Consider the following 27,287-nt stretch of genomic DNA (forward strand, 5'->3'; position numbering starts at 1 on the left):
TCCGCCTGCCAGTGCAGGGGACACGGGTTCGAGCCCTGGTCCAGGAAGATCCCACATGCCCTGGAGCAACTAAGCCTGTGCGCCACAACTACTGAAGCCCGCATGCCTAGAGCCTGTGCTCTGCAACAAGAGAAGTCACTGCAATGAGAAGCCCGCGCACCATAACGAAGAGTAGCCCCCGCTCGCCACAACTAGAGAAAGGCTGCGCGCAGCAACGAAGACCCGACGCAGCCAAAAATAAAAAAAATAAAATCGCAATAATGTTTCTTGTGGTCTTAAAGTCTGGCAGTAAGTAGATTCTTAGTGCAACAACATCATCAGAGATGCTGATTCTTTTTCTCCTTCCATTCTGCCATCCTCAGCGTGTGGCTGTGTCTTCCCAAGCGCAAGCTGGTTAGCACAGTTCCAAGCTCTACATCCTCATAGAACATGTCTCATGCAGGAAGGAAGGAAGAAAAAAAAGACTTTCTTCTACATGGCTCTTTTATCAGAGTAGAAAATCTTTCCCAGAAATTGCCCCCGGCAGACATCTCATTAGACAGGACTAACTCAACGTGACTTAATCATGGGAGGACAGAATGACCATGATTGGCTCAGACCAATTGGACTCATTCTTTGAGTCCAGTTGGTCTAAGCCAATTCAAGACATATTTCCTTCTGCATGAAGTCAGGGTTCTGTCAGTAAGGAAGATGGGCGATGGTTATTGGGTGGACAACCAACAGTGTTCATCATATTCTTCTCTTCTCTCTCTGATGTCATTTTTAGGATTTTACCTACTAAAAACCTGCTGATGTCTTCCAAGTCTGTATCTAGTTCTAACTTCTCTTGAGTTCCAGACACATCATCATCTGCCCATTGTACATCTGCACCTGGGTGTCCTGCCAGTAGCTCAAATTACGTGTCTAAAATGGTACTCATTATATTTCATCCTAGAACTCCATATTTCCACCAAAAATACTGATTAAGACACCACCGCTCACCCACTCTCCAGTAGCAGGAAACTGAGAGTCATCTTGGACTACTCCTTCTCCACTACTTCCCACATCTAATTCCAAGTTCTCTTGATTTCAACATCTTCCAACTCAACATACTTTGTATCCATGCTTTCCAAAAGGATCCATTAGTCCTTAATGTGGCTCTGAATGTGTGAGTTTGTATGGACATATGAACACATGTGTTGTGTGTAATATGAGCTTTAAACGAACCCGGAAATATTATCATTCTTATGCCTTTTATGCATACTGGCAAGCTAACAAAGGGGAGAGAAAAACCATAAAATCTTGGTATGGTTTTGTAACACTACTTATAGTTATTTACTTTTATTATCTGTTCCTAATTACCATGCTGTAAAATAATGATTAAGACAACACGTAATTATGTGCCAGATTTACTTTTTTCTAAATTATATTCAATTATGATTGATAATAATGTATCAGTTCACATTGTTGATGGTAATGTAACACTACGATTGGATCACAACTTTTAGAACCTAGAAGAAATGTTGCTTATGTTCCAGAAAAGAAAGTTGAGATAACAGTTGTCCTGTGGTTGCCAAAGTTAGGTTCATCTCATTTTAGCTAGTAGGACTTGAGAGCAGGTGAAATTGAATGACACAAGAGTGACAAAGGCAGAGGAGTGAAAGATTTTGGCCAATTATCAGTTCAAACGAACAAGGTAATTAATATAAATTTATTATCATAATTACAGAACTCCCAGGTACTAGAATACAGAGTTTCACAGCAATGGAAAAAGCACAACTTGGATCAAAGTGCCTTAGTACCTGAAACTCACTCAGCCTGGAAAACACTGTCTACTATTGTTGAAGATACACGGGCATACTCAGAGATTGCAAAGAATTGCCATAAATATAATAATATGTTACAATTATCTTAGAAATAATATTTATAAATATATAAGTATAATAAATAATAATTTAAAATAACATTGCATGCTTTGCCTTCTTCTTCAGGCTCAGCTTCAAGAAGTATTTTACTAAAACGAGCTCATGTATTGGCATAAAATACTGTTGAGGCAGGAAGGATATAGCCATCATTCCCTCCATTTTGAAGATGATCAAACTGAGGTCCCAGAAACTTACAGTATTTGATAAAGGGTCCATCAGCAACTTAAAAGCAGAAGCTAAGCAGTTGGAATGAAATCCTGTGCCCACGGCTTCTCATTCCAAATGCTATTGTGGGTATTTCTTACTATTCTTATGCCTTAGTTAACCCATCTGTAATATGGGTAGAGCCTTTTTGGTAGCCACGGTCAGTAGCCCTGGCCCTCTCAAGATTGTATAATAATACAATAATATAATATAATAATAATTAAAATGATTGGTAGTTTGCAAAGCATAGGGTGTTCTTTAAATAACAAGCAACATTATATGTTAGTGTTGGTTCTACTAGACTTTGTGTCCTCTCTTACAGAGAGAGTAAATATTCATTTAGAATTACAAAGGCTTAGCACATGCTCAGCAAGTGACTAAGAGTGCAGGATTTGACTCCTCCATGTGCATGGTACACACAGATTGTCAACACTTCACAGGTAAGTAGACTCCACAGTCAAGGCTGGTTTTCCGACATCTGAAAGTCAGTGATAGAGGGCGGGCCCCTTGCCAGGTGCACCAGTTTTTCTTGCTTTGTGGCCAAATACAACTTTGAATTGGCAACTGATTTGAAGTAGCACATAGTGCCATGCTCTTCCCAGAAGAAGAGGAGATTGGTCTCATCTTTGATGGTTTTGGGTATCTCAGGTATCTCCTAGGGTAAGGAAAACAAAGATCTGTTAGAGAACAGGAAGGTGCTAAAAAAAGAACTGATGCTCAATCCCTTGGCATTTGGTCTTCGTGAGAAACACAGCACTTTAGGACTATGACTAGGTAACATAATGATATAGGTTCTTCATTCATTTGTTCATTCAGAAAGCATTTATTACATGCCTGTTAGATGTATGGCCCCATCTATTCATAATAATTGATTTCCTCAGTTAACTGGAGAGAAATCCAATGTCATCATGAAGATTGCCAAAGACACTAGTGTCTCACTGTATCCTGACAGGTAGGGTGAAACATTCTTCTTGTCCTGCCTGAACATGGGAATAGAGCATTTTGCATCAGATATGAGCACTAGGGACGCTAAGACCTGGAAACCTTTTGACCTCTAAATGTGCAAAACATACTTTGGGAAAAAAATTTAGAATTTAGACATGTTTATCTCTGTATTTAAGTCAACAATTGAAGACTAAAGAAACCCAAATCTCACACACACACACACACACACACACACACACACAAAACTTCCCAGACATGTCAGAAGCTGAATCCTTTCAATACAATTTTTTTAAAATTGTGATCCCTTTAGACGACACTCCTCTTGTTCCTCTTGTGAGTATGAAAAAAATTTAACAGTAGTTTCATGGAAAAACAAAATTCAAGTTCTAACTTAAGATGCTTCTTCTCTATTCTTTTAATTGAAAAGAATTAAATACACTTTTGAGGTTTCCTTGGGTTTTTCAATGTCAAAAAGGATTTTATTTCTCAAACCTATTTCTCTCCCAGTTTTCCCCTCTTCCTCCTGTTGGTTCTATCTCCAAAACATAACCAGATTCTGTCTCCGTCTTTCCGCCTGTCTCACAACTCCCACCCCCCGCCCACCCCGACTGTTACTACCACATCTTAATCAGATTTTCTCTATTGCCTCCTTTTTGATCTATTCTCTGAGTTAGAAAATATAAGTAAAGTCAGGATACTTCCCTGTTTGAAGTCCTTTCCTCTACTTGTCTTTCCTTTTTTTCAGGGTGTCTCAGCTCCTTGGGTGTCCCTTCTGATCTTTGAAGCTGGCCTTGTAAAGCTCTAGGGCTGGGTGCACTCAGATCCCTCTGTTTGGAATGCCCCCCCCCCCCTTGATGGCATGCTCCCTCCTATCAGCAGCTCTCATCTCTAGGGAGCTCTGTCTAAAAAGCATGCTCTCACTTTCTCTATCTCAGCACCCTGTTCATTGGCTTTACAGCATCTTGCACTTTTTGATGGTTGTTTGGCTCGTCTATTGTCCGTGCCCTTCAGAAGAGTGAGTTCTATAAGGCTTTGGCTCACCACTGTCTACTGAGCTGTTGACACTGCTCGAAAAATAGAAGGCTCTCAATAAACAACGTTTGTTGAATGAATTCATGAATGAAGCTACTGCCCTACTCTCTAGACATCACTTTCATCTGACTTGATGCAGGAAGAGAGACACATGCATCCGAATAAATCCTAGTTAGGGTGGGAGCAGGGGTTGGATTACACATTTACTGAATAAGGTTCACCTACTAATCAGTGGAGAAAACATTTGGCTCTAGTGGGCATGTGTGTGTGTCTGTATGTTTGGAGGGGAATGTGGTAGTAGAGATGAGGCTGGGATGAGAGAGAAAACTGGCACCAATGAAGAGAGAGAGCCACTGCAGTCAGAAGGCCAGGGTTTGAGCCTTGGCTCCCAGATTTTGCTTCGTACCCACTGGCAGGTGATTAATCCTCTGTGATCTCAGTGGCTTATTTGACACTCTTGGAGGCAGGCCCCCTTGTCCTAAAGCCTACTGTCACGTAGGTCAGATAGTAGATGTCAGTAAAGCTCAAAGAGGGATGGAATAAACAGATGTCCAGGGATGGGAGGTGAATAGGACCAGGCAGGCAAAAGAGAAAGAAGAAAAAGGCAGTTCACCTTTTATGTAATTTTGCCACCTCCATCTTGCTCTCTCACAGATCCTGCCTAGAACTGCCTCTGAATGTAGTGGGTAAGAAGTAGGATGGGAAAGCAGGTGGGCAGGTAGGACTGTGGTAGGAAGAAAAGAGGACTGTGCCATCCTGCTAGGGGTGTCTGCCTCTCGGGATCATCTACAAATGCATGGGTTGTAAATGAAGGTAAATTGGAGACTGAGAACAACTGACCTTTAGCAATACGGGTTCGTCTTCGTTTTGAGCACACACAAACAGTAGAGTTTTTGAGATTCTTAGAGTCACAGGACATTGAAGATCCTCTTCTGGTATATAAGCACACACGTCAAATTTCACTGGCAAAGAGAAAAGCCAAAAAAAAAAAAAAAAAAAGTAAATCCATTGTATTTGTGTAAAATCAAGTGTTTATGAAGATGCTGTGTGTGGGCTTCCCTGGTGGTGCAGTGGTTGGGAATCCGCCTGCCAATGCAGGGGACACGGGTTCGAGCCCTGGTCCGGGAGGATCCCACATGCCTCAGAGCAACTCAGTCTGTGCATCACGACTACTGAGCCTGTGCTCTAGAGCCCGCGAGCCACAACTACTGAGCTCACGTGCTGCAACTACTGAAGCCCGCGTGCCTAGAGCCCGTGCTCCGCAACAAGAGAAGCCACCGCAATGAGAAGCCCGTGCACCGCAACGAAGAGTAGCCCCCACTCGCCACAAATAGAGAAAGCTCACACATAGCAACGAAGACCCAATGCAGCCAAAAATAAATAAATAAGAAATAAATTTATATATATATAAAAAAAGATGCTCTGTGTGTGTGTGTGTGTGCAGTTATGTCCCCAACTACGGTGTAAGTACCTGAAGGTCAGGAATGGAATTTATACATCTTTGTATCCTTCACGATGTCTGCCTTATTCACTAAGCAGGTAAATACTTGGTTAATGGCTTTAGAATTGTCTATGTTGAATGAATGCTTGAAGGCTGCATATTTATTGAATCTCTTATAATTATATTAGTGGGATAAGACCCTGGAATTTGTGAAGTCATGAGTAAAATGGAGGGGTTTAGAAGCTGATACACTCATATGTTGCTAAGGATAGTGAAAAGTAGTTCAGTTTTCCTTAGAGAACAATGCTTAATAAGAGCTGTAAAATTATTTATGCCTAGAAATCCAGCATCTGGGATACGTTCCAAAGAAATAAGCTCATAGAGAAAGAAATAATTTAAACAAAGACATTTGCAACTGAATTATTTAGAGCAAACCCAAGGCACCAGCATAGCAACATGATCGAATATTCTAGTGCCATTAAAAATGGCAAATACAAATACTCTGTCAATATGTGGGAAAATTGTGTGAAATAATATTAAGTAGGAAAGTAGAACACAAAATAATTTGTAAATGTCTTAGAGTGGAAAGCATGTTAGCTGAAATATATCCAATCAGAAAGAGCCCTGCTTGTTTATCACAAAGTAGCCTCTTTGGATCTCTGAAGATAATTTTGTTTACTGATGACATGTCCTTAAGCTAAAATATGTACACCATGGAAATTGGATTGTTGTGACAAAATTTCTTGCATCCTAAATTTCATTCTTCAGAACATATTTGCAGCTTATTGGCTACTTTGTCTCACAATTATGTTATCAGAGATAATGATTCTTGGGCTTCCCTGGTGACGCAGTGGTTAAGAATCCGCCTGCCAATGCAGGGGACACGGGTTCGAGCCCTGGTCCAGGAAGATCCCACATGCTGCGAAGCGACTAAGCCCGTGTGCCACAACTACTGAGCTCACATACTGCAACTACTAGAGCCCGTGCTCCGCAACAAGAGAAGCCACAACAATGAGAAGCCCGAGCACCACAAGGAAAAGTAGCCCCCTGCTCATCTCAACTAGAGAAAGCCCATGTGCAGCAATGAAGACCCAACACAGCGGAAAAAAATAAATAAATAAATAAAAAAAAGATAATGATTCTTCCTAGTTTGGTGTTATTTGGAAGTTTGATCAACAGGCTCCTCATTGGCTTCTGAGTACATTTGCATAAGTCACTGACTATTTCTGAGGCTCCGTTTATTTACCTTTAAAATCAAGGATAAGACTATCTCAGAGAACCAAAGGAGATAGTATCTCAGAAAGCTTTATACTGCACTTAGAGCTTTCATAGCTGAGACACCTCTCTCTTGTTAAAGCTTCCAGATTTGGCTGAAGTTCCTGTCCTTGCCCAGAATTTTTACAGGGTGTGATGTGCTTCATCCTATTCTAGATAAATCGTGCAAAGCCAGGAATCTAGAGAGGTTTATTCGTTAAAAGCAGAAAGCTTAAAAGAAATATAGAAATTAAAAGGGTGGGGGAAGATGACAGAATTGTCCATTTACCTGCCTCATCCGGATTATTTAATGCAGCAGCCATGAGGTATTGACCCGACGAATCTTGAACTATACTTTGATGGATGGCATCATTCAGAATGCATTGTTGTTTGATGACCCCCATAAAGTTGTATTTCGTGTTGCTCTGGAAGCTGGAATGTGCTGATCTGGGCTTGATGATTTCTAAAACCGTTATCACGAGCTCAGATTAATGTCCAAGTACAAACATAGATGATATAAGTGCTCTAATACAAGCTATTGAAGGGACATGAAGAATATCCCAGTCTAGGTGAGGAAACTGAGAGAGAAGTGAAATCACCCTGTCAGCAGAATTGGTTCTAGGATTATCCCTGTGGTTACTGATTTGTTTCTTTTTAAACTTCGATTCTTCAGGCAATAGTTTTTTTTTTTTAAGAGATTACTTGTACAACTTTTTTGGTTGTTTGGAGGTTTGTAAGTAACCAGGAAGACTCCTTGTATTCTCCACCTATATTTTCAAATGAATGCACTCTGAGAAAAAAATGAATCCACTAGGAATTTTATATGTCACTGAGGTGGAGGTCTAAATGTTTGCCACCATTCTTTTTTTTTTTTTTTTTTAACATCTTTATTGGAGTATAATTGCTTTACAATGGTGTGTTAGTTTCGGCTTTATAACAAAGTGAATCAGCTATACATATACATATATCCCCATATCTCCTCCCTCTTGCATCTCTCTCCCACCCTCCCTATCCCACCCCTCTAGGTGGTCACAAAGCACCGAGCTGATCTCCCTGTGCTATGCGGCTGCTTCCCACTAGCTATCTATTTTACATTTGGTAGTGTATATATGTCCATGCCACTCTCTCGCATCGTCCCAGCTTACCCTTCCCCCTCCCCATGTCCTCAAGTCCATTCTCTACATCTGCGTCTTTATTCCTGTCCTGTCCCTAGGTTCTTCAGAACAATTTTTTTTTTAGATTCCACATATACGTGTTAGCATATGGTATTTGTTTTTCTCTTTCTGACTTACTTCACTCTGTATGACAGACTCTAGGTCCAACCACCTCATTACAAATAACTCAATTTTGTTTCTTTTTATGGCTGAGTAACATTCCACTGTATATATGTGCCACATCTTCTTTATCCATTCATCTGTCGATGGACACTTAGGTTGCTTCCATGTCCTGGCTATTGTAAATAGTGCTGCAATGAACATTGTGGTACATGACTGTTTTTGAATTATGGTTTTCTCAGGGTATATGCCCAGTAGTGGGATTGCTGGGTCATATGGTAGTTCTATTTTTAGTTTTTTAAGGAACCTCCATACTGTTCTCCATAGTCTGCCACCTTTCTTTTTATTTTTTGAAAAAAATTTTTTAAATTTTGTTTTTTCTATCTACCACCTTTCTGAACAGGGGTATGTGTCAATAGCTTCACAAATCCTCATGGCTCTGAATAATTCTACTTCCAGGAATTTTTTATTCTAAGGAAATAAATGATAGAAATGAAGATTTACTGATATGGCTATTCATTGTCACATTACTTATAATGGTAAAAAACTGGAGCTCTAAAATGTCTTTTATTTATTGACAAATGAAAAAAGTTGGCTATTAAATTGTATGTAATTGACCTAATAATGTTTAACATGTATATTCCTGTGTGTGTATGCACATAGAAAAGACTTTAAGGAAAGTAACATAGTGCTGGCAGTGGTAAACTCTGAGGGGTAGTATGAGTGGTTTTAATTTTCATTCTTGTATTTTCTTGTATTTTCCAGTTTTCGAGGTGAACATGTGTTAATGTTTAGCTGTTACTTTAAAAATATTAGGTTTATATTTCATGTGGAGGCTTGTATAGTGAAGGCATGGGAGAAAAATCATGACTTCTATGGTCAGATAGAACTGATTTGGTTTAACACTTTACTAGTTACACACTGTGAGATTTTGGGCAGGTCAGTATCTCACTGAGCTTAGTTCCCTCATATATAAAACAAGAATGTAGGATTGTTGTGAAGGTTAGAGATAATGCAGCCATTAATAAGTTAGTAGTGTTGGTAGTATTAACAAAATAGTAGTAGTAATAATACTAATAATAACAATAATAGCTAACATTTTTAAGGTATTTTCTATGTGCCAGGCATTGTTTCAGTCCAGAAGCTTGCAAGTATCGACTCATTTAATCTTCACAACAGTTAGGGGCTCTGATTATCTCCATTTTACAGTAGAGGAAACTGAAGTACAGAAAGATTAAGTAACTTGCCCAAGGAGACATATTTAGTACGTGGAGGAGCATAACTTCCACAGTGGAAGTCACCCACTGACAGTATATAACTGCTTTCTGTCGAAAGGCTAAAAGTCACATGACCTTAAGAATATGGCCGCCAAGTGAGTCTGTGAGCAGGTATGCTAAACTCAAGCCACTGCTGACCTCTTCCCGCTGGAGAAGGATAAAAACTAATTTTCCTTTCTTATAGTTACCAGACGAATGGTTGGTTGCCCTCTTGTTACTCAAGGTTTTATTTTCCCCTGTACTCTGCTGTCCCCATTTGCTTAAAAATAGAAAACAAAGATATTATCGCACTTGACCCCTTACCTTCTTCTGTATCATTGGTAATGTCTTTCAGGTCATCATCGGTGATGAACTGATTTAAACTCAACCGTCTCTTCTTCAGAATCTTCCCGTTGGCTGCCACCTTCGCCACATTTTCCTTGAAGGTAAGCTCGGATGTCTGAGAGGTTTCAGAGGTATTCAGAGATATAAATTTATCCATGCAGTCCTCATGAAGTGGTTCATAGCTTGCATCATAGAAGGACTTCTGTGAGGAAGGAAAATGGAAACTGAGAGGCTGCCCATGGCCATAGAATGAGACTCCTTTATAATAGGAGTTTTATGCACCAGACTTAGAGAGAAGGATGTCCATTTTGGTCTTAGGTAACCCATGTTTCATTAGTCTTTCCCTCCTTCCTCCTTTGCTTTCTCCTTCCCCCTTTCCTTTTCCTCTGCCTCCTTCCTCTTTACCCACTTCCTCCCATCCCTCCTTTCAGGATTTCCCTGAAAAGATGTGATCTCTGGGAAGGTCTTTGTCATCCAACCACAGACTGAAAAATGAGATCTTGTTATACTTAGTGAAGTAAGTCAGAGAAAGACAAATACTATATGATATCACTTATATGTGGAGTCTAAAAAATAATACAAATGAACCTATATACAAAACAGAAATAGACTCACAGATGTAGAAAACAAACTTATGGTTACCAAAGGGGAGAGGTAAAGGGGGAGGGACAAATTAGGGATATGGGATTAATAGATACAAACTACTATACATAAAATAGATAAGCAACAAGGATTTACTGTATAGCACAGGAAATTATATTCAGTATCTTGTAATAACCTATAATGGAAAATAATCAGAAAAAAAAAACTGTATCACTATGCTCTCCTCCTGAAACTAACACAGTATTGTAAATCAACTATACTTCAGTAAAAAAAAATGACATGTTGTCATGAAACAGGTCTACAAGTGATCTCAGTGAGTGGTAGTCTTCCAGTCAGTTCCCCCTCAAGAGGTTAAACATCTACTTGACAATGCTCAAATATTTTAGAAATACTCCTCTAGGTATAGCTTTTAGAACCAGTACCGAAGACACACAAAGCAGTACCTATTTGTGGTCTCCTAGCAAAATAACACAGTATGTGAATGGCTGCAGATTTTTTACTTTCAACTGGTCTGCTTCCTCCACCTCAGCTTCATGGGCTATTGCACTTAGAGGGCTATCTCTAATCTCTGGAGCTGGTGTTAGAGAAGGTGTCAACAACACGTCACTTAAGGAGACAGACCCCTGGTGAAGTGGCCCAAAGGGGCTGTCCCAGGATACTATAACCAACATTCTGATTGAAAGCTGACCCAGGAGACTCCATTCTTGGAGTTTCAGGTTAGTTCTTGCTCTGTTCTGGGAAAATCTGGTGACCATGAACGATGCCATCAACTGTTAGTGCAAAGAGGCAGTTGGTCTCACTTATAATGAAGAAATGCATGTCTCTGGACTTCTAGGGAAGGTAAAACAAAAGCATCTAAGATTCAAGCCGTTATTATACTAGTAGAGAAAATACTGCGTAAACACAGCAATCTCGTAAGAATTACAGTCATTTGCTTACCTGATTCAGAGACAGATGGTCAATTTCGGAACTGTATTCTTCATTTTCACTGTGAAACAAGAGGATGAGAATTTAATTCTGTTTGTTATATCACTACAGTCACTGGGCAACATATTTTAATAACCATATTAGCTTTGGGTAACACACAGACACACGGCCATGACTGTCATCTTTGAAAATTAAGGACCTCTGTGCATACATACCCATACAGTAATTTGTACCTGATAATTTGGAATTAGTAATCATAGGGCCAGGCCTTGAACTCTACCTGTGCTCTATCTATAAAAACGAGGCTTGGCTAACCAAGTGAAGAGTTGTAATTGAATTTCGGGGAAAAATTTTAAGCTCCTCAAGAGAGAAGAAATACTCTTGAAGCACCTCATTTAAATTTGAACCAAATAGGTTATAGGTTACACTTTGCTTTCATGTATTTACTGAAACAGATTTAAGAATTTATACTTTGCAAAATATCCAGGCAACATTTCCATAGTCTAGTTTGTGGTTAGTGTATCTTAATAGGTAATGGGAATACCATGTTGGTTTAAAGTGTTCTATAATTTTAACTTTTTATTCATTATCTTTCTCCTATGTCTGAATGAGATTGACTGTGTATGTTTCATATGCTCAAATTGCTGTGAAGCCATTGCCTATTCCAGATTGAGATCAAGAAGTTTTCCTGAGAAAGGTTTCTCTTTCTGATAATCCATTAAAACTCCTTACTGTATCAGGGCATGTGAACCAGACTGAAGCTGTGTCTAAGTAGATGTTGAAAACCACTAGGACTCAGCAGCCCTTAAAAGTGATCTTTCTAAAAAATGGCTGCCTCCCTGTCAATTTCACCTCAGTTTACATGCTGGATGTTGTTTCCCTGGGTCTTCACTGAACCTGCCCTGACTTCAGAGGTAGGACACACCTTTACAGCCTCTGTGGGTCTGGCCCCATGCTGGTTACAGTAATCCCAGCTGGATTCTAATGTGCCTTGAACCCCTCATTAAATCACAAGAAACAGAATCTCTTTCCTACCTGTAACAGTTCTTCAGGTCTCCAAAGAGGTCAGGGACTTTGGCCATCTTCACTTCTGCAACAGAGAACACCAGTAGCTGTCAGCCCTGCCAGCCTCTGAACCGGATGCCAGCAAGGAGAACCACCTCCCCTTTTGTTTCTTGAGACATTTAATGAATGACTTAGCTCACATTCAGCATTCTTCTTTTCACTCCCTTGAATTACCTGCATATGTATTTGCCTCCTCTGCTACACAGTAAACTTCTTTTAGAATCTTGGTAACCCTTATGTGTCCAACCCAATGCACTGCACATGGTAGGCATTCAATGAAAGTTTGAATAAGTAAAAAACAAGAAACAAAAAACCCCAACCAGGGTGAGATATTTACCTTACACAGATGCAAGAGAGAGACAGAGTTAGAAATTCCCAGTTTTCTCCTAATAGTTTTTGGTTGTAGAGATTCCTTCCAAGGAAAGCCTTGGCTGCACCCTCCAATGCCCTCATATGAAACCAGTTCCTCTGTCCCCCAATTTCCCACCAGTAGAGAGAATCATTTTCTGAAATCTGACTGTGATTCTAACTCACACACCAAACCAGAGAGGGATGGGAAAGGAAGGAAGAGGCTTTAGCTTCAGAGAAGGCAGTTTGACAGATCACAGCCAAGGAGAAAAACAAAAAAATATTTTAAGAGCCAAAGATGTGCTAAGGACGATACCTTTGCTGACTCGAGCGAGCGACAGTGGAATGACTTGCTCTCTTTCCGTGTGGTGACTATAGCCCCAGTCAGCCTTCTTCGTCTTTTGTCTGCTCTGGAGTGGGTGTGGCCATGATTGCACCACTGGAAATTCACAGGGAAAAATTCTGCTTTGTATTTTTTTAAGTTCATTCAACCTTATACTGGCCAAAATAATGACAAATAATATACTTGATCATAGTGTTTGCAGAGATTCCAGGAGTTTCTGACTTGGTTCATTTATTTATTGCTTTGCTCTAAACAATTATAAACATGTAGTCTTAGAAAAAGGGAAGAAGAACAGGAAACTTAAGTTTCTAAAAGTATTTGGTGGGGGCTGGAGGGAGAACTCCTAAAAGCAGAATTGTAGATGGTTAGAGTTGGAGGGGCGCTTAGGAGTCGTAGTTTGTGTTTTGGCTTAATTTGTTTATTGAACCCCAGGGCTGAGTATGAATTGATGGAATACTTGGCAGCCCCCTGGCAGCTAAGGGGTGGCTCTTGAGGGAAGACGATCCATCTTTTCTGAAGAGGGAGGTCTGCTTGAGTACAATCACTCATACATCATACATACAGGCATACATCACTCTGAGCATGGGGTGACAACCTCCCGGTTAGGGCAGGGTAGAGGAGAGAAAAATGATAGTCAATCACAGAAGTCAATCCTTTTACTCCTCTGAATACTGTCAATCCATTTCGGACAGAAGTGACAGAGTTTTAGGAGAAAACTCTGTTCCTGGCCATGTTTGGCTTCTACCAGAGCCCAAAGAGAAGAATGGTCTTCTCTAGGGTTAACCCAAGATGCATGAGGATAGCTGCAGACTCAGGGAGGTATGGACAAGGCTGGAAGCCAGTGGCTGGATTCAAGAATGGAGATTGGGGGACTTCCCTGGTGGTCCGTTGGTTAAGACTCCACGCTTCCACTGCAGGGGCCTGGATTCCATCCTTGGTTGGGGAACTAAGAAACTGCATGCTGCGTGGCATGGTCAAAAAAAATAAAAAATAAAAAAAGAATGGAGATTGAGAAAGGAAGGGACTCAGGGACTCTTATACACGACGCTGATTCCGTGTTGCCTGCCTGTTGTTATCAAAGACTTTTTCAGTATCCTGAGGCTGGCCCAGTTCAGGTGGCAGAACACCAGACTCTTAGCAGATAAATGTTTCAGGTTTCCTGGTTGGCGTTTAAGCCATATAATTTTAAATAAAGGAAATGGATGGGAAAAGAGGGTAGAGGAGGAATATAAAAAGCAAAGAGAGGAAGGCAAGACACTGCAATGCAACATGATATTAAAAAGCAGAAAAGGGGCTTCCCTGGTGGCACAGTGGTTGAGAGTCTGCCTGCCAATGCAGGGGACACGGGTTCGAGCCCTGGTCTGGGAGGATCCCACATGCCGCGGAGCGGCTGGGCCCGTGAGCCACAACTACTGAGCCTGCGCGTCTGGAGCCTGTGCTCCGCAACAGGAGAGGCCGCGATAGTGAGAGGCCCGCGCACCGTGATGAAGAGTGGCCCCCGCTTGCCACGACTAGGGAAAGCCCTCGCACAGAAACGAAGACCCAACACAGCCATAAAATAAAAAAATAAAAAAAAAAAAAAAAAAAAAAAAAAAAAGCAGAAAAGCTCAAAAGGACGAGGAGTAAAGTGGTTTGGTGTGAGTTGAGTCAAGTATGCTGTGTGGGCCTTGTTTAATGTAAATCATGAGGTTGGTTAGGTGATCATTAAGGTCTGTCCTAGGTGCAAAATCTCTGCTTCTGATTCTATTGTCCAGTCCAGTTCCTCCTGGTCACAGACCTGGTGTTATAATAGTTATAAATAAGAGTCACAGGAATAATTGGCATCCTGGATGCAGGCAATGTAAATGTAGGACCAGATTGGGATGAGCTTGGGTGTCTCAGGATAGATCCTTTTGTGAAGGGTGATGGCAGCTGATTCTCTACGTCTGTGCTTCTCTTTCAGGCGACACAGAAATATTAACACTCATTACCCCCTCTGCCTCCTACGGATCTTGTGAGGACTATTACTAAGAAACAATTGCAAAGCACATAGTGAATGTGGGCTGCTATGGAGATGCAATTAAACAAAAATAATAACAGCACTAATGATGGCTTCTGTCACTTGGGACCCTGTATAGTCATCATTGTAATGCCTTAGTTCACTGAAGAAAATATAGTTCTTATGAAAATAATGACTTGAAACTTCAACAGGGAGGACATTTTCAGGTGAAGGCCTCCACTGAAACCCAGAGTGGGTTCAGTTTCTGGGAGGAATACATACCACCTCTTTGGTAATCCAGGAAAATACCGTTGGTTCCACCATCAGTGGCAACACCCATCCTGGCCGATGTCACATCTCTGTCATAGAAAATTCCTCAAATGTGGTTGTTGAATTTCTCAAGGAGGGTCTGAACTTTTTTTCTAGCCAGTCAACTCAGGTTGAATCTCACCTAACTTTTTCCTGCACATGACCTTTTTGGAAACTGGTTTTTAAAGGAAGAACAAACATGTGGGTGAGGTTTAGAGAGTGAGAAGTCCTTGCTTTGTTTTGGGGAATGTGCTTTTCTGTGAGTGTGAACAAAGTTTGACTTGCAAGTAATTCTCAGCACCAGACCACCTCTTTCTAGGGAACAGAGAGAAGAACATACTAGAGCCCCAAGGGTGTTTGCGGGTTGTCCTGCGACTGGGAATTTGGGTGGTTTCCTGTATCCACTTCTTGACTCTGAGGAGGCCTCAAAAATCCTTCTTTAGTCATTTTTATCTAAATCATTCAGAAAAAAGTTATTGTGCCCTTATTCTGTGCCAGGGGTTTTGCTGGGCATCAGTATTTTTCTTTCATGATTCACAAAATTATACAGGTATTGGGGCTTCCCTGGTGGCGCAGGGGTTAAGAATCCGCCTGCCAATGCAGGGGACACAGGTTCGAGCCCTGGTCCGGGAAGATCCCACGTGCCGCGGAGCAACTAAGCCCGTGTGCCAAAACTACTGAGCCCACGAGCCACAACTACTGAGCCCGCATGCCTAGAGTCCGTGCTCTGCAACAAGAGAAGCCACTGCAAATGAGAAGCCCGCGCACCGCAACGAAGAGTAGCCCCCGCTCGCCACAACTAGAGAAAGCCTGCGTGCAGCAACGAAGACCCAATGCAGCCAAAAATAAATAAAATTAAATCTTAAAAAAAAAATTATATAGGTATGCGGGATGAGAGGATGTAGTATTTTGGTAGGTGACTGGATACGCTTTATGAGCTTGGAGGCTGTGGGTCTAACAGTCACGGTGGTGCTTTTCATTTGAAAACTGCTTTACATAGTTCACAAAGACTCTCACCCGCACTGTCTCACTGGCTCCTCACTTTACCTACGAGGCACCGTGATTACCATGCCCTTTCACAGCTGAGGACCCTTGAAGAGGTTAAGTGACCAACCTACGGTCACAAAACTGGCAGAGCCAGCACTTGAACTCAGGTTTCTGATTCCAAGTCCAAGCTTCTCTTTCCACTGCATATAGATGCTGCAGTCTCTTACCACCAACGCCAAGTGACAGGGCTGAAACTGATTGTCCTTAAAGGTCTTTCCTGCCTCAAACAGCCTATCATTCAGTGATTCTAAGGTTCTCTGTAAAAAAGAAAAAAACAAAAGATAAAAAAAAGAACTGGTTTGAAATAGCTTTACTCTCTTCTTCTCCAATGAAATCTCACTTTTTTCTTTGGAAATACAGGAAGGGGGTGAAGGCGATCAGCGTAATCAAGTACATGATCATGGTGGAGTCTGAATGGGGACTTTGGTAATGCGCTTGTCATTGTATCACGAAGACAGGAATCATCTGTAAACATCTTGGGAACCAACATTAAAATCATTGCATGTAGTTGGATGTGACAGGGTGACAGAGTGCTTGATTGAAGAGAGAAACACAGCTCTGTGTGAATTTTCAGGGAACGCAATGATTTCTTTTTAGATGGTGGAAACCCTCTTCAGAGGAATAAAGTGTGCGTAAACCATCACATGCAGAGATTTTTTGTCTCAACTCATGCCCTATTTAGTTATAATCTGCTTTTAAATTCCATGACAGTTAGTGGGAAAGAGGAAAGGATCTAACAGGTAACCTAGTCTTTGAGGTTCCAGGTGTTATAAAACATTATCTCCTTTAATACTATAATCAAATCTGCAAGGTCGGTATTCTTATCACATTTATAGAAGAGGAAGTCTAGGTCCAGGGAGATGGAGCAATCTGTCTAAGATCGCAAAGTTACCAAGTTGCCGAAATGGAATTCAGATTCTAGAGCCGAGGCTCAATCAACCACGAGGGATTCTCTTTTTCGTAGTGTGTGACCTCTTCCTTTCCTTTGCTCCTGTTAATTTCTAATTTCTTCTGCTTTGTCTCGTTAGTCTATCGAAGGACCTAGAATGATATGTTGGAGAAGGATGCACCTCAGACACTATCTAGATTAAACACTTCATAAAAGAGGAAGTAGGCTCGGAGAGGGGGAGTGTCGATGTCCCAGGGTCACATGGAGAGTTCATGATGAGAGTGGGAACGAAAAATGAAAACTCGCTGTTTCTTGATTTCTAGTTCAAAATATCCCACTATCTAGTGACACTGACTCTTTAGTAAAGAAAGGTAAGGGACTTCCCTGGTGGAGCAGTGGATAAGAATCCGCCTGCCAATGCAGGGGACACAGGTTCGAGCTCTGGCTCGGGAGGATCCCACATGCAGCGGAGCAACTAAGCCGGTGCGCCACAACTACTGAGCCTGTGCTCTAGAGCCCGCGAGCCACAACTACTGAAGCCCACGCGCCTAGAGCCCGTGCTCCGCAACAGAAGCCACTGCAATGAGAAACCCGCGCACCGCAACGAAGAGTAGCCCCCGCTCGCTGCAACTAGGGAAAGCCCGCGCGCAGCAATGAAGAGTCAACACAGCCAAAAATAAAAATAAATAAATAAATAAATAAATAAATAAAATTAATTAATTAAAAAAAAAGAAAGGTAAGGTGAAGTTATAATCTCTCTATGGCTCCTCATTAGTAAGTAAAAAAGGAATTAAAAAAATGAAACCCCATTCAGTGAGCAAAACCAGCTATGGTTTCTGCTCTCCTGGAAGCTGACAGCAAAAGTGTTATCAATAATCCCCTATATGAGTAGACATGTACAAACTGAGTTAAAAGTGTTGGGAGGGCATTGAACAGAGGAGCTAGTCTGAGATCGGGAGTGGGTAGTTCAATGGGAAGGGAAGAGGGAACATTCCAGGCAGAGAAAAAGTCATGGGGGTCAAATGATGAAATGAAAGCAGGGCATTGAGGCTGGAGCCCAGAGTTGAGGGGCGGTTAAGAAGGTGGTGAGATGAGGGTGGGAAGGGAGGCAAGAGCCAGCCGGGCAGCGCCTTGTGTTGACCCCACTAAGGTCTTTACCCGTTTAATTTTGGGTAAACTTTGGGCAAGTGCTCTGGGAACTCGGAGAGCATAGGGATGGCTGTGGCTTGGAGAAGATGGAGAAATTCAAGTTGATAGGATCAGGGAGGGGCAGTTTCATGGTCAGCCAGCAAATCCCCATTTAGCTGTGATCCCCTTTCTTCCCGTAAGCTTGTTTGTTCCCTAATGTATGTGCTTTTATTGTTTCTAAATTCTCTTTCTTCTCTTGAGATGGTGGTAAATAGGGCTGTGCCCCCTCTTTGCCTTCTCCATTGGCTCTGTGTCCTTTTTTCTCACTTTCACGGACACACTTTAAAAATCGTAGTTCATCAGAAAGCTTCCTGTGTGGTACAGTCATGTCTATGCCTCTCTCTCATTTTCTTCTTGATGGCTAATTTTGACTGTCTAATTAGAAGTGTATTCTTAAGGGATTTCCTTTTCTTTTGAGTCATTTTCCTTATGGGAGTCATAGTTGTCCCTGGCCTGAACTTGTTTCTCAATTAAAAAAAAAACTTGTATTACTTTTTTGGATTCTAAAACATGTTGATTAAATATTGCTAGGGAAATACAAAAAAAAAAAAAAAAAAAAGAGAGAGAGAGAGAAGAAGAAAATAAAACCCCCAAACAATTGAATAACTATTCCAAAAAAGTATTCACTATTATTATTTCCTTTCAGTCTTTTTTTTTCCAAGGCATGTATACATTTGTTTTGATACAGATGAGATACTCCAAGCATTTCAATATTTGCTTTCCTGAAATCTAAGGAACATATATTTGGTAGACCATGCAAATCGAATATCCATCTACTCATTTGTGGGATTACTTGATAAATGTCTATCTTCGTTTCCTGATCTCCCTTGCAGTTAGATTAGGGACACACGGTTTGTCTGGCCAATGCCCTGTGAGCAGGAAGTCAGGCGTGGTATGTTACACCTCTAGGCTGATGCAATCGAGGGTCAGTATGTGCCTCTGTCATTGCCAACTTCCCCTGATGCAGCAACTTCAGAGGTCATGTGTTCCTGAGGGTGTAGTTACAAATGCATGAGGTGTGGCTGTAAATGTATGAGACTAGAACAACCTGCATTAGTGTTAAGTTACTGGGATTTCGGGGCTTATTTGTTACTCTGGTACAGCCTAACCTATTCTGACTACTACTATGGATGACTGTCCTTCCTTTATCACAAACTCCAAAGTGACATGCATTTTTTTTCTCAAAATTCCTCTTTCACATAATCGATTTCTTCTTGGACAGAAGTGTGTCTAGATTAGCATTCTTCTGGTCACATTCTTTACCCTCTGGGAGATGAATTTTCCACTAAGGTCAATCAAGAACGTAATCAGGGCTTCCCTGGTGGCGCAGTGGTTGAGAATCTGCCTGCTGGTGCAGGGGACACGGGTTCGAGCCCTGGTCTGGGAAGATCCCACATGCCACGGAGCAGCTGGGCCCGTGAGCCACAACTGCTGAGCCTGCGCGTCTGGAGCCTGTGCCCCGCAACGGGAGGGGCCGCGATAGTGAAAGGCCCGCGCACCGCGATGAAGAGCGGTCCCCGCACCGCGATGAAAGAGTGGCCCCCGCTTGCCGCAACTAGAGAAAGCCCTCGCACGAACCGAAGACCCAGCACAGCCAAAAATAAATAAATAAATAAATAAATAAAGTAGCTATAAAATTAAAAACAAAACAAACAAAAAAAATAAATATAATTCGAGCCCCACATGTGATTTCAAACTTTCTGCTAACCAAATTAAAAAGGTAAAAAGAAACAGGTGACACTAATTATAATATTTAAAAAAAAAAAAAAAAAAAAAAAAAAAGAACGTAATCAGATGTTTTCATTTCAGCCAAGTTCCAATTCCAGATATAAAGATCAATTAACTGTGAAAACAAAATAGCCAATAATAAAGTTGAAGTAACAGCCCAGAATCAAAGCACATAATAATTCCATTAAAGCTCTAACGTTTAGATGGTACTTTATAATTTTTCAAAGCATTTTTTATAAACAAAATATGAGCATTTAATATGATGTGAGACTGACTTATGCATGCAAACGATCAATTGCAAAAGTCCCATGCCCAGTGCATGATTCTCTCCTCCCTCCCTTTGTTATGAACTCCTGGCTGCTGGAGAGGATGGGCCCCTGATTAGAGCAATTGTGGCCCAGGCAGGGTGTGGAGTGGCAGGTGTGGCAAACAGTGTGGTGGGAGAGGCAAGAGAGTTGGATCTGACTCTGACCCTGACCCTAACCAGTTGCGTGACCTTTGGCAATTCCCACACCTTCCCCGGGCCTTCCTTATCTATAAAGGGAGGAAGTTGTACTGAATGACCACTAGGCTTCTAGCCCTGGCTGCCCATTCCATATTTCATGACTACCCTGAACACGACCATGTTCTGCCTCATGGCACCTCTGTGCTCTTGAAATGTTATGTTTGGTTACATAGAGCCCACACTGGACTCATTCCTCACTCTCTTTTTTAAACTTTTTTTGAAAAATAAATTTATTTACTTTTGGCTGTGTTGGGTGTTTGTTGCTGCGTGTGGGTTTTCTCTAGTTGCGGCGAGTGGGGGCTACTCTTCATTGCGGTGCGCGGGCTTCTCATTGAGGTGGCTTCTCTTGTTGCGGAGCACAGGCTCTAGGTGCGTGGGCTTCAGTAGTGGCAGCACTCAGGCTCTGTAGTTGCGGCACACAGGCCCTAGAGCACGTGGGTTTTGGTAGTTGTGGCTCACGGGCTCTAGAGCTCAGGCTCAGTAGTTGTGGCACACGGGCTTAGTTGCTCTAAGGCAGGTGGGATCTTCCCGGACCAGGGATTGAACCCGTGTCCCCTGCATTGGTAGGCAGATTCTTAATCACTGTGCTACCAGGGAAGTCCCCTCACTATCCTTTGTAGAATCTTTCTCAGTCACACATACAGTTGAGTCACAAAGAGATACATGCTTTTTCATTACTTCAATGGCAAATTTGATTTGTCACTCTGAGTACATATAGGAAAAAGTTCCTTTTCTAGTACAGAAATATATTACAGTTGCTGCTAAATTAGAAGGAAATGGCAATTTTACTCCATCTGTTAAGTGATGATGACTCAGGCTTGTTTTCTAGAAAGCTTGATATACATGGAGGACCATCTGAGCCCTCGATTACCCTCAAGAAAAGGAAGTTTAGGTTTCTGAGCCTGAAAGGCTGCACAAGTGTTGGAGTATTTCGGTAAAAAAAGGAATAGCCAAGGAAAAAATAGAATCTTAATTTCCCCTTTTCTGGACTCTTCCATCCAGGAGGTCTTCCATCCATTGCTGTCCCCAAGTAGGCCATTATATTCCCTGCAGGGCCGGTCAAAGCACTGTGGCTCCCCTGGAGGAGAAGGTGCAGCCTAAGAGAGCCTGGACTCAGGAGCAGGACTTGGAGGCAGAGGGGAAAAGGTGATCCTACTTCCGTGAAGCCTTCCTGGAGCCCTCTTGACAACCTGCTTCACGGTTCCATCATGTGTAAGGCATTGTATTGGAAGCCATGGGAAAGAGGCGGTAAAGAAATCCACTGGCTCTTAACAGGCTTGGAACCTGTGGGCAAGACCCGTGTAGATGACAATAGCACAAGCAGAATAAAAGAAGTGCTGTAGTAGAGACAGAAACAGACAGAAGGGAAGGGAATGACTGAAGCTAACACCAAGAATTAGGGAAGCTTCCTGAAGGCTACATTTTAGCCGTGTCTTGAAGAATTAGATTTAGATAGTGGAGAATGGATAGTCCAGGCTGAGGAAATAGGGTGAGGAAAAGCATAAGGTGTAACATTTCATGTCTGTCTCTCCTACCGTGTGGCCCTGGGCAAGTTCCTTAACTTTTAGAACTTTGGTTGCCTCATTTGTAAAACTGGACTGGTAATTCTTCCTTCACAGGATTTTAGAAGGATTAAATGAGGTTGTGTTTATAAGAGTGTTCAGTTTAGTGTTAGTTTCCTTTCCCTTCTTTCCAAAGGTCCAACGCTCTCCCATCTCTCCACATTTGCTCAGGCTGTCCCTTCTTTGGGATTCATCCGCCTTCCTCCATCCATGGAATTTTAGACCTTTTTCTCACTAGTCCTGGTCTCTCCGTGATGCAGAATGGAAAGCATAGATTTGCTGCAGGGAATGTCAAAGGTGGCTTGCCAAAAATCAGGTTACAGTCAAAGGAATTTAAAGTAGAATGCAAGTTTGTCTATAGTGAGTATAGTAGACTGGAATACTTATTAAAGTTATCAGTTCTTTCATTCATTCATAGAAGATGGGGATCTTTGGTCCAGGGACATGTTTGGAGCTGAAGAATGAGGTGTGATGAAAAGAAACACCGTTCTGAATCTCATGGAGCATCTCTGGTAGCAGGGAAGCCATATCTTGCACACACGATCACAGTTGGGGGTGGTTATTAAGAAAAGGGTCGTATGGAGATATCAATATATGCAGTGGGAGGGGAGAACCTAATCTATTCTGAAAAGTCACAGGAAGTCTCTCTGAGAAAGCAACCTAATGGTTAGGAAGGGGAGGATTTAGCCAGATGAAGGTGCAGGTAGATGTATGGAAAGAGATTCATGTCTGGGGCAATGAGAACAGCATGCGTGGAGGCCCCGAAGCTAGAAGGACTATTGTGTATTAGAGAAACTGAAAAAGGGCCAGTTTGGCAGAAGCCGTAAGAGTGAGGGGCAAAGTGGTATGAGTTGAGGGTGAAGGGGTGGGCAGGACCAGGTCACTGACAACCTTGTAAACATACTAAGGACATTGGATTTATTCTGAAGGCATTTTGAGATATTTTAAGCAGGTAAAGTCAGGTTTGTGTTTTTAAAAGATCAGGTTTGTGTTTTTAAAAGATCAGGTTTGTGTTTTTAAAGGGGAGAAAGCAAATGAGGGGAGAAGCCTATTGAATCCTCCCAGTGAGAGATGAGGATGGCTCGGACTGGGGTGGTGGCAGTGGAGGTGGAGAGAAAATGATGTACTGTAGTTATTAGAAGGTAGCATCTACACGACTTGGTTATTGGTTAGACGTGGGTGTGAGGAAGATAGACAGCCCCAAGAAAACTACTCACTTGGATGGCTGATGTATTTGAGTTATCCATATTCTGGAAGGAGCAGCGAGGAATACCAAGGCACCACATTCTGAGAGAAATGGTGGCAGACTTGGAGAAAAGGCTGTGAAGTGGGAGGAGCTTATAGGGCGGGAGTTGCAGGCATGCATTTAGAGCTCAGAAGAGACAGCGGGCTGGAGCTGGTGTTGTGGAATCCTTAGCAACGGAAGACTTGAGAGTGGGTGAGAGGGCCCGGTAGGCAAACCCACTGGTCAGAGGGCAGGTGCCCAGGAAGGGGGGGTGGGTAAAGGCAACTGGGAAGCCAGGGAAGTAGGAGAAGCATGGAGAGTGTGGGGTCCTGGGAGGCAAGGGAGCTGCTGGCTCTGGTCCCAGTGCAGCCAAAACCATTGTGAGGATACAGGTCCCAGTGCAGCCAAAACCATTGCCGGCTCACCTTTGGTGTTACCGCTCCTTCCAGCTTGCTCTGACCTCTTTCAGCCCTTTCATTTCAGTCACCCAGTGCCCTATTCTGACCCCAGCTCTTTCTTGGCTTAGAGGAAAGTGGTCTGATAAAATTGTCGATGCAATATTTCCGGGACCGAATATGGTGCAACTTGCAGACATTTATGTCTCTTAAAAGAAGAGCTTGGAAAAAGCAAGGCCTTATGTTGGGACTGAGAACTGTGCTTTTGTGAGGGCTACTGACCCACTGAGAAAAGTAAATACATGGGCATTAAGCTGCAGTGTATTTTAAAATTTTAGAAATTAACAGTGGGCATTGTCATACTTTATTCAATACTTGAATAAAGATCCCTAAATCCAGTTGAGACTGGAGGTAAAAGAGGAGAGAAATAATGAAATATTTAAGAGATAGACAGAGAGCTTGTGTCAGAGGAAGGAGAAAAGACTGAAGAGGTGGGTGGGATTCCCAAATTGCAGCGGGCATGGCTGAGTATTGATATTGTTGCCAAATCTGGCTCCCTGTGCACTGATGCCGAATAAAAACACGGAGACAGAGAATTGGAAGATAAGAAATAGAGAGGCTTTTTATTTTCTTTGCCAGGCAAAGGGAAGACACAGTAGGCTAACACCTCAAGAACTGTGCCCCCGCTCCTTGGGGAAATGGAGAAGATTTTATACGTGGGGTTCGTAGTCCGGGGTATATGATAAGGATCAAAGTGGTGAAGGTCTTGCATTTCTTTTCTTCTGCAAATTCATGGCCAAAGCTGGCATCCTTGAAGTTATCTGGTCTGGTGTCCTTGAAGTTATTGGCCCGTGACCTTCTTTCTGAAATGAAGAGTGCTACAAGGGAATGTAGGGGGAGAAGAAATGCCAGGTGCAAAGGGTAATTTGTACAGAGTCAGAGGGTCATCAGCTTTGTTAAGGATAAGTCTAGCTACAAGTGTTTGTTAGTAGTAACAGCTAAAGAATAACCAAGATTGCTTAACTCTTTCAGGCCTGTTTATGTTGTTTCCCCAGCCTGTTCATTGTTTCCTTATTTTCCTTGTTTATCAGAAAAGTCTCATTTCTGTTTTTGCTGCAACAATATGATATCCGGACTTTCGTTTATGAGCAAGGAGGAACCCCTGGAGCGTTTGGAGCACAGCGATACTGTGATGGAGAAAATTTTGACAGTGATTAGCACAGGAAATGAGTGAGGCAGGTAGACGAGTCTTCTCCTCCAGGTGAAAGGTGAGCAAGGCGTGGGCTGAGAGAAGCCGTGATGGGACCAGATGAAGGGGCGGATCTGAGAGGCCCGAGTGGGGAAGGAGGAACTGACGTGCTGGGTCCTGGGTGTGTGAGAGAGAAGACAGAGGACTCTAGGGTGACATCAAGATCTTGAGTCTGGACAATAGAAATGGAGAAGTCTGGAGGAGGAAATGGTTTGGGGAGAAAGATGATGATTTAGGCTTTAGACAGTTTGAGTAACCACTTAGGGTAGGTTGAACCAATAGCGTTTCCCAGATTTCCCCATTTCAGTTAGTTCTGCTTTGTCTGCAGCCCCGGGAATTTCTATACAATGGAACCAGTGGCCTTTCCTTGCAGAATTTGGAAAGAAGGAATTCATAGAACCGAAGTAAAAAGAGAGGAAGTGACATATTATTTGTCTCATAGGTTTGAGGGAGGAGACAGGATGTTCTGACTTTCAGTCTAAAATTTCCTGAAGTGTAGCCTGAACGGCAGTGGATTACATGTCAAAGCCAAACTTCCAGTATTTACAAGCAGAGGTGGAAAGCATAGATTAATTAATAAGTGGTGCATTGGGAACTAACAATCCATTGGAAAATAAAAAATGAAAGGTTGCATTTTTTTCCTCATGCCAAATTCAATTCCAAATAAATGAAAGGCTTAAACATTAAAAAAAAAAAAGAAATCATAAAATTATGAGAAGAAAATAAAGGCAAATATTTATATAATCTTGGGAATACATTTCCGTAGGATAAATTTTCCTCTGGCTAAATTTCTGAAAGTGGAATTCAGGGTCCAGATGTTTATGGACTCTATCGCCAAATTGCCCTCCAGAAAGGTTGTGTCCATATACACTGCCACTAGCATTGTATGAAAGTGTCCATTTTCCCACACTTTCATCAATGCTATTTTCACTTTAAAAATTTCATTAATTTTCTGTTAATGATTTTTACCCTTTTCGATTTTTTATTGTTAGCTTTTAAAACCTCTTCATAAAATAGTAATGTAAACTCATTGGAACGGATGAAGCAAATATGTTTTTTTCCTTTTGGCCTGCATTTCAGTTACTGAGCAATATTTATGATTCTGTTTTATAAAAACAAAAAGACTGGCTGGATATATGCCAGTATGTCAACAACAGAAATATTTTGCATTTTGAATCACAGATGTTTTAAATTTTCTTCTTTGTGCTTTTATTTATTTGAAAAATTTCTGCAACAAACCTATATTACTTTTGTTATAATAAGAAAAACATTTTAAAAAATGTTTAAAAGATTTAACACATTAAAAGGAAGTCTTCCCGACTGGCTTATGAAAATTTTACAAAGAGATCTTCCTCTGGCCTTCAGTTCTTGGGACTTTTCTTTTCTTGAAAAGGGGTAGGTACGCCTCTTTTTGTTGAACACCTTGGTGGATTTTTAGGCAGTAAACCCCTGTATAAAAGTTCTTCCAGTCTGTTGCTCTCCAGCTGAGCTGGCCCCATGCTCAGCATTACTTAATATTCTGGGAAGTCTTCCTACTCAGCCTTCACCACTGTAATTGAGCCAGGCCCTAGAACTCGTTACTTCATTGCCATCTACTTGTGTTGTCTTTTTTTTTTAATATATAAATTTATTTATTTATTTATTTTTGGCTGCATTGGGTCTTCATTGCTGTGTGTGGTCTTTCTCTAGTTGCAGAGAGCGGGGGCTACTCTTCGTTGTGGTGTGCGGGCTTCTTATTGCAGTGGCTTCTCTTGTTGTGGAGCACAGGCTCTAGGCGCGCGGGCTTCAGTAGTTGTGGCACGCGGGCTCAGTAGTTGTGGCTCACGGGCTCTAGAGTGCAAGCTCAGTAGTTGTGGCGCACGGGCTTAGTTGCTCCATGGCATGTGGGATCTTCCCAGACCAGGCATCGAACCTGTGTCCCCTGCATTTGCAGGCAGATTCTTTTTTTTTTTTTTTTTTTTTTTTTTAATTTTATTTACTTTATTTTTGGCTGTGTTGGGTCTTTGTTGCTGTGCGCGGGCTTTGTCTATTTGTGGCGAGCGGGGACTACTCTTCACTGCGGTGCACGGGCTTCTCATTGCGACAGCTTCTCTTGTTGCTGAGCATGGGCTCTAGGTACGTGGGCTCAGTAGTTGTGGCTCATGGGCTCTAGAGCGCAGGCTCAGTAGTTGTGGCGCACGGGCTTAGTAGTGGCTCCGTGGCATGTGGGATCTTCCTGGACCAGGGCACGAACCCGTGTCCCCTGTAATGGCAGGCGGATTCTTAACCACT

General features: G+C 42.0%; 1 protein-coding gene across 1 annotated transcript; it reads right to left on the bottom strand.

The window, feature by feature from the left end:
• Positions 1-1,758: 1,758 nt before the first annotated feature.
• IL1A (interleukin 1 alpha) lies at positions 1,759-12,987 on the bottom strand. The gene is made up of 7 exons (XM_059942442.1): positions 12,915-12,987; positions 12,221-12,275; positions 11,198-11,246; positions 9,635-9,857; positions 7,070-7,243; positions 4,926-5,047; positions 1,759-2,763 (listed from the first exon to the last, which is right to left on the bottom strand). Exons 2-7 carry the CDS (start codon positions 12,265-12,267, stop codon positions 2,566-2,568), a joined length of 813 nt encoding a protein of 270 aa, XP_059798425.1. The 5' UTR covers positions 12,268-12,275; positions 12,915-12,987; the 3' UTR covers positions 1,759-2,565.
• Between the last annotated feature and the right edge of the window lie 14,300 nt (positions 12,988-27,287).

Source organism: Balaenoptera ricei, chromosome 13 (assembly GCF_028023285.1).
Source record: "Balaenoptera ricei isolate mBalRic1 chromosome 13, mBalRic1.hap2, whole genome shotgun sequence".
NCBI lineage: Eukaryota > Metazoa > Chordata > Mammalia > Artiodactyla > Balaenopteridae > Balaenoptera > Balaenoptera ricei.